The sequence below is a fragment of the Penicillium cataractarum genome (assembly GCF_028827025.1).
Source record: "Penicillium cataractarum strain IBT 29864 chromosome Unknown utg000001l, whole genome shotgun sequence".
Taxonomy (NCBI): Eukaryota; Fungi; Ascomycota; class Eurotiomycetes; order Eurotiales; family Aspergillaceae; genus Penicillium; species Penicillium cataractarum.
Window position 1 is genome coordinate 5258288 of NW_026622737.1, and position 14635 is coordinate 5272922.

At 48.0% G+C, this 14635-nt stretch overlaps 4 protein-coding genes across 4 annotated transcripts; 1 reads left to right on the top strand and 3 right to left on the bottom strand.

Moving 5' to 3' along the window:
• Positions 1 to 512: 512 nt before the first annotated feature.
• Positions 513 to 2954, bottom strand: N7496_001862 (putative C2H2 transcription factor; the record flags this gene model as incomplete). Its single annotated transcript, XM_056694793.1, has 5 exons — positions 513 to 907; positions 974 to 1269; positions 1320 to 1426; positions 1481 to 1734; positions 1787 to 2954. 5 exons carry the CDS (start codon positions 2952 to 2954, stop codon positions 513 to 515), a joined length of 2220 nt encoding a protein of 739 aa, XP_056561522.1.
• Positions 2955 to 3395: 441 nt separating this feature from the next.
• N7496_001863 (uncharacterized protein) lies at positions 3396 to 7263 on the bottom strand (the record flags this gene model as incomplete). Its single annotated transcript, XM_056694794.1, has 10 exons — positions 3396 to 3876; positions 3931 to 4333; positions 4386 to 4937; positions 5015 to 5154; positions 5360 to 5453; positions 5511 to 6019; positions 6073 to 6415; positions 6477 to 6699; positions 6753 to 7078; positions 7233 to 7263. The coding sequence occupies 10 exons, from the start codon at positions 7261 to 7263 to the stop codon at positions 3396 to 3398; spliced, it is 3102 nt and encodes a 1033-aa protein (XP_056561523.1).
• A 590-nt stretch (positions 7264 to 7853) lies between these two features.
• On the bottom strand, positions 7854 to 9493 carry N7496_001864 (flavin monoamine oxidase family protein; the record flags this gene model as incomplete). The annotated part of the gene is made up of 4 exons (XM_056694795.1): positions 7854 to 8096; positions 8146 to 8955; positions 9012 to 9259; positions 9316 to 9493. 4 exons carry the CDS (start codon positions 9491 to 9493, stop codon positions 7854 to 7856), a joined length of 1479 nt encoding a protein of 492 aa, XP_056561524.1.
• Positions 9494 to 10069: 576 nt separating this feature from the next.
• Positions 10070 to 14144, top strand: N7496_001865 (uncharacterized protein; the record flags this gene model as incomplete). Its single annotated transcript, XM_056694796.1, has 9 exons — positions 10070 to 10116; positions 10574 to 10724; positions 10780 to 10853; positions 10918 to 11025; positions 11094 to 11422; positions 11489 to 12408; positions 12465 to 12757; positions 12959 to 13063; positions 13130 to 14144. 9 exons carry the CDS (start codon positions 10070 to 10072, stop codon positions 14142 to 14144), a joined length of 3042 nt encoding a protein of 1013 aa, XP_056561525.1.
• Positions 14145 to 14635: the final 491 nt, after the last annotated feature.

The window sequence follows — 14635 nt, forward strand, 5'->3', positions numbered from 1 at the left end:
TCAATGGGTAGCACCATGATGGTTGTACACATGTTAATCTTCTTGCATCGGAGCTAATGTGGGAGAGAGTTCCAACTGCGGATGTGGAGGTGGGTAAAGGTGGCATGGCGGATCTGTGGGGGTTGGGAATGACCATGAAAACCCACACTCTTCATGCGGGCCTGTAATCAGCTAGTCGCCTCTTGGTTGATTGAACAATGAATGAAAATACGTCGGCGGATGATCATATTTCCAAGTACCGATGGACCTTTTCGGGTGAAAATTTGCAACAACAAAGGGAATCGTGCTGGGACTAGTGGTACAAGCCTACCGGAGATTACTATATCTCCAACTGAATAGCTACGAGGTCTCTTTTGGAATCTAGAATATCTTGAACTACTGAAAAATGTCAGGAACCTCGGTGTGCCATGCATGTATTATAGCTCCTGGCTACGTGTTGGAGATTTGTGACGTCTGATAGAAGGCCAACATAGACACAAAATAAATCTGTTATTATTTTTCATTGCGCTGGCTCACAGCTGAAACGTTTGGAACCCGACGATCAGGTTGTTGACTTGCCGCATACTAGTCTGATCATATTTGTTCAGAATTGGATCCAATGCACTATCTTCGAGAGGAGCAAGATCGTTCCCTTGCGGTAAATCTCCCAATAGTGCCAGACGCTCTGTCATCAAGCTTCCTAATAGCCAAAATTCAGGGCAGTACCGGCAGAACCCAATTCTCTTCCACATGTCTTGCGGTAAAATGCTCGTATCATCGACAGTTACGTGTGGAGGTAAGCCAGCGGATAATGTCGAGGCAAAAAGCTGCCAAGAATCGCACCAGTTCTGGAGGGTGTTGCGTATTGGTGTCAGATTTTGGGAGCTGCTGACTGAACTGCGGTATTGGAAGATTTGTGAATGAATGGCTAGAGGAAACTTGGTATTAGTACGTATGAACATCATCGAAAGACCTTATACGTCCAGAAGCCTACCGGATGTAAGTGCGAAGAGATTCAAAGGCCCTGATGCGGCTATGATCTGGCGCATGCTTGGCGAAAATGTGTCCTTTGCAAGTGCCTCGAATGCGCCACGGAAAGAGAGATTCCAATATGCGTTTCCACATGGAAGGTGTGTTTGGATTTCCCGATGGCATTCGTCTGCAGTCAATGCTTGGAAGCAGCTCTCGGGTGTTGCGAGGTGCATCTTCATCTCCTTGATAACCATGCGCGGAGGAAGATTATTAAAAATAACAAAAGCTGTATCGAGGAGGAAGATCCATGTGAACATCCTGGCCATGTTAGTTTGAGAGACCCATGTTGATTAGACCGGTGGCCAAACCTGATTAGTTCTTCGCGAGTGGCATATCCCTTCCACTCAAACTCATGCCGACCCATCTCAGCATAGTTCAAATGCGTCGCCGTTGTTATTCCAATGTCTCGTGCCGTCTGGCAACAGGTCAGAGACAGGATCATAATGCCGTGGGTGGATCAGGAACTTACAGATACCAAGGTCGCAAACCTGTTCCGGCGAATTCGACTTTTGCTTGAGTCCGTGCCTTCCCAGTTTTGGTAAAGACAAACAATATATGCAGCTTGCAGAACCTGAATCTTTCGTCGGTGGATAGACATATTGTTCGAGGTAGAGTAGATCGCGTCACTGTTGAAGTCGTCATCTATGAAGACCATCTCTTCAACACAGTTGAACCATGTCCTAGCATCTTCATTATCTGGCATATCGGGTGAAACACACGCTCCTTTATAACGGTTAGCATTGAATTCTAGTAAGCAAGAAGTAAGCTTCCTTACCGATAGTTGCCATCGCAGCTACAAGGGCAGGCTTCGCTGATATCGGATCAAAGCTGGGTCGATGAATAAAATTGACATTCGGATGCCAGATCGCCCAGTAGAAACCAAGGAACCGTCGCAAATTTGCCGGTGAAAAGAATTGTAGACACGCATTTTTCAGAGCGGATGACCAATCTAGTGTCACAGAGCTATTTCTGGGTTTGATTGTAACGACTTCTTCAATGAGCAGAAGAATCTCATGCGTTTTTAGCGACAGTGGGTCACAGAGCCAGTTAATTGGGATGCAGTCAACGGTACTAGCATCGCTCAGGTTATCCAGTAGCGGAGGTGATTCAACAACAGCTTGTAAGCCTAGCGATGTTGAGTTGCTTGACGTATACGTCTGTCCGATTTCTTGGTGACTCTCAACTTCTAGTTGCGCAGCAACACTCTCACGTTGCACCTGAGTCCCACAGTCAAAACTCAGAAGCAGGCCAGTATTGCTGGTAAATCGGTCGAGAAAACGCAATGACTGGCTTCTCCCCGTATCCAAGAGAGGGTTATCCCTAAGGACTTGGCTCTCTGATGCTAGGAGAAGATAGTCTTGCCAGGTCGGGCTAGCGGACTCAAGAAAAGGCCGGCAGAATAGATTATCGAGTGGGCTTGTCGCGAAAACTCCGCTGTTCTGTTGCGTCCAGGGTAACTGAATCGATGAATCTGACGGAATGGTTGGATCTATTAACATCGAGGAGGCTCCGTCCTGTGGCACTGAATCTCCAATAGAACCATCGTGGTCGCGGGAGATAGCTTGACTCAGCTTCTCTTCCGATTCCGGGGCAGTAGAATAGAAACAAGCGACGCCTTTTCTTGAACAATTTTGACACGGCTGATTGGCACTACAGGCTTTCTTCTGGCGGACGCATCTGTCGCACGCCCTCCGACGGCCCCCCGACCTCGAACTCCCACCATCACATGTGCGAAGATGTCGTTTCAGAACATCTGCACGCTGAAACGAACCATCACATGAGTCGCAACGGTATGGGCGCTCTGATGTATGCGAGCTGGTGTGCCGAAAGAGATGTTCGCGGCGCTTGTAGCGTTTCAAGCAGACATGACATTGATATCTCGCTGGCACCGAGGTTGTATCTTGCTCCGAGCGTATTGAAGGGGATAGTACCTCTGACGCCATTGTGCTTTGCTATGTTGATCGAAATTTGGATGGAGGTTGGAGAAGATCCCGGGGCCCCGGGGTTCCGAAGAGTCGGTGAAATGCGGGGGCCGACAAATAAAGTTCGCCAGATTCCGGGCAGACGGAAGCAGGCTTCGGTACTTGACGATTCGACGAGAGTAGCCGCCCTGGATGTGATTGGCACGGCTAATGAAGGCTGTTGAACTTCCCAAGAAGAGAATAACAGCAAGCATATGACATTCTCTAAATTGCCGCCTGAAAATTTTCTATCAACTACAGCCCTCGACAAACCTGTTTGGGGCTTAATGTTTCCGTTCATGCTCATCGATTTTACGTATATCTAAAGACATGCGTGTGACAATGTAGGGTGAAATCTTGAGATCGTGTATATCATTACATATGGATTCCAAGAACCTTAGGTAGCTAGTCAGAAGAAGCACGTTACATGATCAAAGTAGGAGCTAGCTTGGCCAGATTTTCAGTCCATCGACTTGAAGCTTGCTGTGACCAGATTGCTGGCAGCGACTGCATTCCAGCCGAGATGTTATGGAATTTTGTTTTCATAAAGACCTGGTTCATTCGATCAACAAAGAACCGGCGATGTTCGGGATCGGTGCTATCAGCAGCAGCAATGAAGCAGACCCATACCAATGCATGGGATCCCATTTGCTCAGGATCAATTTGAGAAACGAGCCTTTTCAGGTCTTCCAGTAGGTCCCACTGGTCTCGATTGGAAGTCACTCGCCCGAGATATATCTGGGAAGCTTTAATGAAAGCCAACCTGGATATGTGAAGGAGTTTGTGATGTTCGGAATCCGACGGGAGGTCATAATATGTCCAATCGAGGTAGTGATCCAGCGGTAGGCGTAAAGCCTGGACGCCATGAGCCTCTCCTAGTAGAGGCTGGCCCAGGAATTCAAACCTAGAATACGAGGGTGAGAAAGGCATAAATATAAACATGATGAAACTGACTCACATATGACTTTGTTGGTTCAGAAAGTCGCGCGCTGCAGAGGGCGAAATCTGCCCGACATTTTGAATAAGGCACATCAAAGTCTGGAGAAGATGGCTATATTCAGAGCTTCCTGTGATGGTCTCTCCAACTAGCAGAACAATCAAGGTAGCCCAAGTAGATACGTTAAATACCCGATCGGGTGATGCTTGTAATGAGTCTCGGCGGAGCCGGGAGATGATCACCGCGCGGCCCTCGTCAGCCGCACTCTGAAAGCTAGGGTTGTACAAAGCCAGATGTTGACTCGCTACAACCCCAATTGCGGTCCTCAACAATTCATCCTCACAGGCAAGGGGTAATAGGATATCACGGTATCCATTCGAAACATGATCCAATACGACCATGACAGGTGCGACTTGATCGGCAACTGGCTAAAGTTAACGAGAAATATCACACGGATAAGGCAAATGGATACTTACAGTGTGACATTAACATTCGGGCCTGCGGTGATAGAGGCGCAATCCAAGGGTGAATAGGCCCAGGTGAAGCAGGGGCAGGCGCCAGGGCTAGAGCCAAATCCTCTGACTGGTTGACAACCTCATCGATCGGATCAATAGATTCTCTTGGATAGCGATGTGCAAGTTGGGTCCTGTCGATTGCGATGGGGCTACTAGTACCCGCTTGGGTCGCAGGCTCCTTGCCATCCTGTGTGGCGCGCGCCTCCGTGTCTGCTTCATGTGCCCTCGCACGTCGTTTCGCGCTCTTGCGCCTCGCATTCCCCGATTGGTCAGCTTTCCATCTTATGTTGCGCGGAACGGCAGCTGCGGCTTGTGTTTGCGTCTCAAACGCGGATTCGGGCGAGACATCGGCCACCGGAATGGTGCATCCCTTCAACTTTCCTCGTCGCGCCACTCCATTGGAGAACCGAATCCGCCCTAATCCCGAACACTCGATTCCTTTCTTCTGGCACTTTATACAGGAAGGCTCGGTATTATCGCAGACGATTCGACGCTTGGAACATTGGAAGCAGCCTGTATGGTGGGGCCAAAGACAAGGAGGTTAGCCAGGCTTGTCGTGCGACATGGACGCAGGAATCGGCGCAACTCACCTTTTTTCTTGTCAGGAGGAGCTGACATGGACAGCAAGGCAAATATTATGTCGTTTATGCCCGTTACAGAGCTCTCATAAGCGTCTCCGCTGCCGTGAGAGTGTTGGTAGGCGAGTTGGAAGGTGGAGGAAGGTCGAGACCTAGGAGCGGGGCCTTGCGGCTTATCGCAGACTCGCCGCCGGGCACCGGACCGAACCAGATCAGTAGCGTGTCTGGCTAAGCTATCTATCTTTTGTTTCGAAATTTTGAACTGCCACTGTACAAATTACTGTGTATGTGGAAAGTTGAGATAAAATTCTTTAATATCGAAGTTATATCTTGATTTTTTCACCCGGGATAGCCTACTCCAGCCGTGGGCCATCATATTTCCTTCGTGCATAGATCGCCCAGTTGATGCCCCCAAATATCGCCATAACACCAAGTACCGCCGAAGTATAGTCTGCAAATAACATCATATTAGTTCCGTCTGTTGGTATATTTCCATAGCTTTACTTACTCATATTGCTTCCAGTTACGGGAAGAACGGTAGGAAAGTCGTAGAAAATCAGAACAAGCAAGGCAAATGCAATAGTGATGGCATTCACCGTCCAGCCAGCAAAACCCGGCAATCGGAAAGATCGAGATGCAGGAAGCCATTCCTCAGATCGCATGCGGTACATCAGCAGGGCGGCTGGAAATGCGTACGAGATATGCTGCAACACGAGCCCGGAACCAATGAATGCATTGAAGGCCGATGAAGAGCCCAGATAAATGCAGCCGATGATGAACATCACCACAAAGTTGAAGGTAAGACTCCAGACTGGAACTTTGAGCATTGGATGGATTTCACTCAGCCACTGGCTCCCGATGATAGCTCGGTCTCGAGCCAGCGACCAAGTAAGACGAGATGCAGTTTGCTGGGCGCCGATGAGTGCGAAAACAGCAGCGCAGCAAAGCAGCACGACAAAGACTGTAGCAGCCGTTGGGGACCGAGTCGCTTCGTACCACATCTCATAGATCGGGACCCTACAGCATTGTCAGTAAACGAACTGTGATTGAATCATACAAGGTTTTCATACCCTGTGTTCGAGGTAGCGATCATAGCTAAATCACTAGTACAGTAGAGCATAGCAATGACGAATGCGAACGAGGTAACAAATCCAATGATCAAAGTACTCATCAGAGCTCGAGGCACTACCGTGCTCGCATTTTTGCACTCCTCGGCCAAGTGCAGAGCTCCGTCAATACCAGCATACATGTAGTTAGGGGTGACCAGACCAGTGAGGAAGGCGACACCACCGGAACTCCAGCCACTATCATTGATGAAAGTTGTCCAAACACTGCTTGAAGACTCATAGTGGGAGGATGAGCGGGCGACACAAGTGATGGTAATGACAAGGAAGGTAGCAATAGTAACGAAGACTGTCGGGCGGGTGTTAGTGGCTGATCCGCGGGTATTTCGAGAGTGCATTTCAGTTCTTACAAGACAGGTCATGAATCCACAGTGACCTTTTCAACAGTGTGATATTGTATAGTAGGACGCATCCATTTATGGCTTGGTATATGAGGAAATAATGCCACGGCTGCGGTGTATAGCTTGGATTGTAGAACAGGGCGATACCAACGATCAGTTGTGCGGGAATGATAGCGATTCCGGTGCATATGGCAATCCAAGAGAACACATTTGTCATACCACAACAGTAGCTCTGTAAAATATTTAGTGAGAGGCCGTGGGACACAAGTAAAATGATGGACGTACCAGGGATCGGTTGATACCCTTTGGGGCGAGGATTGATGTCCAATGGTACTGCCCACCAGCAGTGGGATACACGCTCGCCAGCTCAGCCAAAGTGAGAGCACAAGCGCCGACGAGGAAGAACATCAAAATCGGTCCATAAACGAGGGTTACTGGGCCTCCCTGGGAGATAGCCAGTGCAATGGTTCCAGCTACGCCGGCCCAGCTATCACAGATAACCCAACTGGCAGAGATGGTCTGCAACTTTGTCATTTGCCGTCCACCTTCAGCTTGAAAGTTTAGTCCCTTGAGCTGTATATGGCTAATAAGACCCTCAGTATGAACAGACTCTACATCACAATCAGTAATTTTGTGGTGGACATAGTTATGATGAAAGAGAGAACTCACGCTGTTCTACATCCAGGGATGCTGCTGCAGTAAGTCAGCGATAGGTTTGAAGTATGAGTATCAAGATGCTATGACATCTTGAATGGTATTCCCTACCATGTTTTTCCTTTATTTCCTTTGCCTCCATGGTGGATCTTGGCACAAGTTATTATGGAGGTTGGGAGAATGTAATCACAAATCTCAAGATCAGTGTCTTCGAGGGCCTTTAAGTATACGAATATCCCCCAAGCCGTAACTGGCTTCTTGGATCAACCTGGGAAGGATACGCTTCGATAGAGTCAGTATGGCAGCGATAACGAGTGTGGTGCGGGGAAGGTTTCCAATATTACCCAAAAGGGTAAATAGGGAGAGAAAGGGCTGGATTTAGATCGTAACTTCTCAGTGGCAACGGTCCGCGAAGATAACAGTTCCCCGGATTTCAAGTGAAACTTCCGACAAGGGCGCAACAATCACCAATTATTTTACCTTGATTACGTTTGGTCACGATAACTTATCCTTTTGTCAAGTAAAATCACTGAAAGGATATTGACGCAAGATAAGACAGTGTTTGCGAGAACATCCTTAATCTGCTCTACTCAGCTCAGATGGATATTACCTCCAGAGATCAAACTTGGTTTCTCCCTATTTTACACTATGGGGCATTGTAAAATATTTCGCCCGATTTTTGAATGCATTCTAGAGCTATTAATTTCAGAATATCTATCGTCTCAATTTACACTATAACCGAACCCGAGGAGCAGGGCTAGCTTGCAGTTCCTCCTTTACAGTCATTGCTGCACGTGTGCCCTCTTCAATGGCCCCATCAATAAAGCTACGCCAACCAACAGCCCAGTCCGAGTTTGCGAAAACAACATTTCCATGACGTCTACGCAGTGCATCGAGTGAGGTTGACAGCAGCCCGGGTGGAGAGAAGAACCAAGCACCCTTTGCAAACTCGTCCTTGCTCCAGTTATGGAAGACCTAGAAAATTGTCAGTATGACATCAAATATGCCGATTGAAGAAACTCACTAGTCGCTTAATGTCCATGTTTCCGGGCGCCATATTCTCAACAGCCTTCCTGGTCTCCTGAATGTCCTCCTCGGGTTGGATGTGGTTATTGAATCCACCAAAGCAGACGATGTGAGTGTTTCCGGCTGGGGTAGTCCCGTCACCGATTGCATACATGAGTTTGTTGAAGGGATATGAAATTCCCGTCCATGAACGCATGTCTTTGTTAGAGATCTCGGCATGAACTTTGACACATTGATTGACGTGCCCCTTGTTGGCAGCAGCCATGCGTTGCGGGTCCAGAGGAGGATTGAAAGAGATGGAGTTCAGAACATTCAACGGAATAGTGGAAACGAGACGAGCGCTCGTGTATTGGCAACCATCACGAGTAGTGAGCGTGACTTTATCCCCCTCATCCTTAATGGCTCCAACTGGGCTGTTGAAGACATAAGAAAGTCTGCCTGTGGACAGTGCCTCTTTAAAGAATCGGATGGCAAATGAAGACTGGCCTCCCTTGAACTTGTAGGAAATCAGAGAATCCATACATCCTTGGTAGGTATAACCGCACAGCGCCCACCAGTGAAGGAACTCGAAGAAGCTGGTGGTCTCCAAGGTCCCGCAACTACAGAGCAACACGAAACTCTCGAGTGCAGCACGTTCGTTCGGAGTGAGGGACAGTGCAATGACATTCAATCGATCCTTCGCGGACATACTATCGTATTGACGTGCCTCGGGCACATGGAAGGCATCGTGTGCGTAAGGTATAATTTTTCGACCGAGGCTACCGTCGACGTTGACAAACTTTTGCAGTGCATTTGCCAGCAAAGTATCCTTTTCCCCCAGTCAGTATTTAGGCGCTTTGACATAGAAAACGGCACGTTACTAACCTCGTCTTCATGGCTCATGATGCTCGTGCCCTCGTTCGTACGCAGTTGGAAATGATTGACTCCCCGAGAAAAGTCGAATGATGGTTCCATGTCGGTGCGCATTTGGTATCTAGAGATCTCTCGCCACACATGTGGTTGTCCCCAGTGAACCCATGTTCCTCCCATCTCAAATGGGTAGCCTCCAATGTTCGAAGACCATGATCGCCCACCGATGCGGTCGCGTGCTTCGACAAGAAGAACTCGAAGGCCTATTGTCAATCAATGAGAAATGTATTCGTTAATCTGTCTCGACAATATCTCATACCTGCTACACACAAGTCACGCGTCGCTGTCAGCCCAGAGTATCCGGCACCGACAACAATAACATCCCACGGCTTGGCCCCCGACGTAATGTTGGTGGGAGGGGAAATCACTCCGATTGAGGGAACTCCCTGTGCAAGTCCCTCTTCCGGAGTCCATTGGAACCCATCGCGAGAGGTCATCTTGATCAACTAGGGGCAAAGGGCTTCTGAAAGGAAGGGTAGAAAAATCTTAGAGCTAAAATTCAAGCTGAAAGAGAGATTTACGCTTTTATAGGAGGCCAGTTACATGCTACAAGTTCCGTATTCCTTCTTTGTCAACTCTGACAGTTTTTCACAATCGCATGTTATCTAGTAGCTATCCAATCGCCACCAACCACTAGCAATGAGGGGCTCGATAAGAGTGGATTTGAATAAACATACCGAAAATAGTCAAAAACAAGAGATTCAAGGATTTCAGTTGGGCTTGCTTGTGGAGAGAGCCGTTGACTCTCTTGCGTGGCATAGAGAACTATAAGCTCAACTTGGACCGTCGAGTGGGGTTCCGGGAGGCAAGATCAAAATTACCCGATTAGGACAGTAATGCGAGAGAGTTATTTGAATCTTCCTTGACGCCCTATTTACCGCTGAAATCTTTTTTAAGAGAGATCAGATGATATAACTAGGCTAATTATGGACAAGGAACCGCTGTTAACCTAGTAGACCATGAAATCGTAAGAATGGCATTTCCAGTACAGTATGAGGCCCATTCTCCCCACCATGTGTGGAATTTCGCAGCAGACCAAAGACACTTTATATCGAAACCAGTAAGTACTTGGCAAGTTATCAGCGGCATTTCAACTCACCATCTGGCAAAACTCCGAAATTGTCCTCATTCCAAGCTATGCACTATGCTATGCAAAAAATATTGCATAACTACATGTAACTCCCCGGAACTACGGCGTACCACGGGGTCCGGGGAAAATGCCACCCCGGGGGAAGCTTCTCGGGCCAAGTCCTTCTCTTCTTCCCCGCAACCCAGCTCTTCTCCAGTCAACATTGCGCTCCACCGTCGAAAAGTCCGCACTCCTAGTTCTATGTGTATGCTCCCTCAGCTACAAGTGAGGGGTCCGTTCCGGCATGGACATGAGCGTTGACTCCCTGCATGCAGGCGGGATTAGGCGTATACGACAAGCATGTGCCAATTGCAGGTGCGTATTAGATGGGAATCAAACCCCCATCGGACCGAAATTGTTGGATAACCCTTATCTAAAAATATTCCAGGCGCAAAAAGACGAAGTGCACAGGGGAGCGCCCTATCTGCTTTCATTGTCGCCGCAATCGCCTAGCTTGTGTCTATGAGCCATATTCTGCGACCGTGAACGATGGCGGTCGGCCAGCCCCTCTGTCCACCTTGGCCAACAATCTCAATAATGTTGGTGCACTTACCAAAGGTATATTCGATCAAAAGACTGACCTTCGGTCTCCAGGTCGAACTTCTACAACGACTAAGCACTATAGAATCTCGCCTTGCTGAACTCAGTGGACAACCCAACCGAAATGAGTGAGCAGCTATCAGAGGATATCTTGTTGCGCCTCAACAACCCACTAACGTTGTAAAGATCTAGTAATGATATCCCGAATTTCTCGTTCGGTGACGAACCCAGCTCACCGCTGCACGATACGATCGCTTCACAACCATTCCCCCCGATGCGAAACTCTCCCATCGAGAATTCGTATGTCATGCTCTCCGCGTCTTGCTTATCATCTTCCAGACTGACTCTGACGGTTTTTTATTTGCTAGAATCTTCCCTCCTGCTCCTGTTCTACGATCAGTGATTGATACATATTTCGAACATGTCCATAATCAGCCATATTCCTACTTTCAGGAGATCTCCTTCCGTCAGAAACTAGAGTCAAACGCTCTGCCTCGCTGTTTGATACTAGCTGTGCTTTCTTCCGCCGTCCGGTTTTCTGCTCATGAATACTATGCGGGAAAGACACGGGAGGCCTCCGAGAAATATGCCAGAGAGTCATGGCTATCGGTGCTCGCAGACCATCTCACTGTAGAAGACAGTTTAAATGTACATGTCGTACAAACGGTGAATCTGCTGGCTGTTGTGGACTATACCGGTAAGTTCATTATTTCGGCTATCGATTAAAACTAGACATGGGATACTAACCTTTCTTCCAACCCAGCTGGTCGTGTTAGCTCGGGATGGTTGAAGATTGGTCTTGCCGCCCGCATCTCCCAAGATCTCCATCTTATGACAGAGCCCGAGGCATGGTTACCCTACTCAGAACAAGAAGAGCGGCGACGCGCATTCTGGTCCGCCTACCTAATTGACAAGTTGATTTCCTGCGGTAAATCCAGGCCATTGGTGATCCTCGATCAGGACTGCAATTTGCAGCTTCCTTGTGACGAGGACACGTTCAACAGAGGAGAATGGAAGAAAACTAACACACTTGATCAACTCCTCAACTGGAACACCCAAATTGCCGACGATCCCAGCGGCTTTGGCCTGGTTATTCTGATGGCGTCTATCTTTGGGCGTTGCACAAGATATGTCCATCAAAATCGCAAGTCTGACGAAATCCCACCCTGGGATACGAAATCAGACTTTAGCGGAATCAACTCATCCTTGTTGCTCCTAGAGTCCTATTCCAAATTGAGCACTCAGAAAATCTCTGAAATTGTTCAACAGAGTCGCCACGGCAACACTGATATCGACCGACAGCAGATTGGGCATCTTATCTTTGCACACACTTTGTACCATCTCTGTCATTGTCTTTTGAATCACCCTTTCCTCATGCGCCTCCGTCTCAAGCCGTTTGGGTCAAAAGTCCCTCCCAGTTTCTCTGCACGGGCCCTCCAAGCTGGCTGTGACCATGCTAAGCAGCTGATGGATCTCGTCCGAGATGCCACAGAGAGTGGATGTCGGATAGAGTCTTCATTTTATGCTTACTGTATCGCCGTGGCCGGGGGTATCCACTCCCTGGCATCACACCTCGAGCATCAGAGTACGGCGCGTCGCCAGTCGGATATTATGCACTACTTCAATGAGAGTGTCGAATCCCTGGAGAGATTGGCAAAGCTTTGGGTGCATGCATCGAATATGGTACGTTGCTCCGATCTGAGTGCCATGCTGTGGTACTAACATTTCATCATTTTTAGGCTTTACGCCTGCGGGAGTTTCATACTATGTCTCATCGTTTTGCGAGTTTGTTGGATCCAAAGTGTCTCACGGAAGAGCTTGACCCATCCTGTGAGGAGGTCTGCTGGTCAATGATAGACTACGCAATTCTAGGCGCAGATCCACGTAAGAAGCCGCTCATCTCCAAGACTGGATTTTCCAATCTGCCGTCTCCAAGTCAATGGGCTCTTGGACCTGAACCTCTTGGTGGTGAGACGCCACGATTTGATGGTACTAGCACGGATATTTTCAGTGGACTCACACCGACTATGCGGTTGAATGATGTCGATTATCTCTTGAATTGTAGTCCCGGAACGAATGATATGGTCTAAAGGCAAGTTCTCAGCCCGTCAGTTTGAGGTTCGGTCCGCTCGGTCCGATGCTTTTCATCCGCTTACCCGAAATGGGAACAAATGTTTAAGATATCACGACTACCAGCTATTATGAGATCCGTAGCTAATTTTGATTGTAATAGATTTGAGATCATGGTTCCCAAAAATGAATTGTCACCCTGGAAGGGCGTCGTGTCTGGGACAACCGCCGCTGTTCTTGCAAATGTCCTTGTATACCCACTGGATATGTACGTGACGTTTTGGCAGAATATTGTGTATCTGAAAAGAAAATAGAATGCTAACTATACTCACAGAGTCAAAACGCGACTACAGGTTCAAGTTCATCAGCACCGAACCAAGCATGGAAACGAGGAAACCGATCACATCAGAATACAAGACGCACAGTATACGGGTGCAGTCGACGCGATCCGGAAGATATTGCGACAAGATGGTATTTCTGGCTTATACGGTGGACTTGAGAGCTCCATTGCTGGCACGGCATCCATGAACTTTGCATACTTCTACTGGTCTGCCGCCGCACGAAGTGTGTACCAACATGGTCTTGAATATTACGGCATTGAGGATTTCAATAGCATCATCAAGGAGTTCGGTCTTGGGGCTGTCGGCGGGGCTCTGGCTCAATTATGCACAACTCCTATTGCAGTGATAGCTACGAGGCAACAGACTCGCAAGGCGGGTGATGGGAAACAGTCCATGTGGGAAACTATGATTGAGATCGTTTCCAGTGAGGATGGGTGGACCGGTTTATGGAGAGGATTCAAGGTCAACCTCATACTTGTGATCAATCCCATGATCACTTATGGTGTGTACCAGTGGTTGAGGGGTGGTCTCGTCGGGTTAAAGAAGCAAGTTGGGTCTATAGATGCTTTCTGTTCGTATCTTTCTCCCTCCACGAAACCGTCCACGGGGCTTACTGTTTCCAACCAAATTCCAGTACTCGGTGCCCTTTCAAAGGTTCTGGCCACCATCGCCACACATCCTCTCATCGTAGCAAAGACCATGTTGCAATCAAAACCCCCACCGCAGCGCCGCGGTGTAGCATTTCGAGGTTTCACCGAAGTCCTACTCTATATTATAAAGCATGAGGGGATACTTCGGCTGTACAAAGGTCTGATTCCGCAGATCGTCAAGGGATTTATCGTCCAAGGTCTCATGATGATGTTGAAAGAAAGGTTAGTCTTTTCATTGATTATTTCTCCGTTATTCTTTATTGACGGAGATGACCAGGACCGAAACCCTTATGTTGATGCTATTTTCGCTTCATCAACGCCGTTCCTACCGCAGACTGACTCTCAAGGGATCACCTAGATAGACTTCATAATCGCTTCTTGAAGTTACCAGGAACTTTTGATGGAACTTTTACTGTATATATTTTGCGTTGAGTACAATTTGAAACCTGGTTGAGGTTGTGTTGCAGTTTTTAAAATTTCTTTCTAGGTATCATAGACCCGTGCCTGCAAAACTCGGTATAATCCTCTAGCAAAGCCTATCCTAGATATATCCATAAAATGTTAATGCCATATCTCTTATTGTGAAGTCGACAGCTTCCGTGTCTTCAAAAATTTGGACGTCTCTCCATCCTCGCGCATGGAAAGTGGGTCTGGGGAAAAGTCAAGCCAATTAACGGGGAGAATCTATCGGTCCGAACGGTGCGAGCCGCCATAGCGTGTCTTCCTGTCCAGCTCGGTCCGGTCATAGTTAGCGCAAGCCGGTCCTACTTGTTTAGCGGAGACCGGGGTCGGGGAGATCTATCGACACGTGAATCCATATTGCTAGTCTAGAAAGCTGTTCCTTCTTTG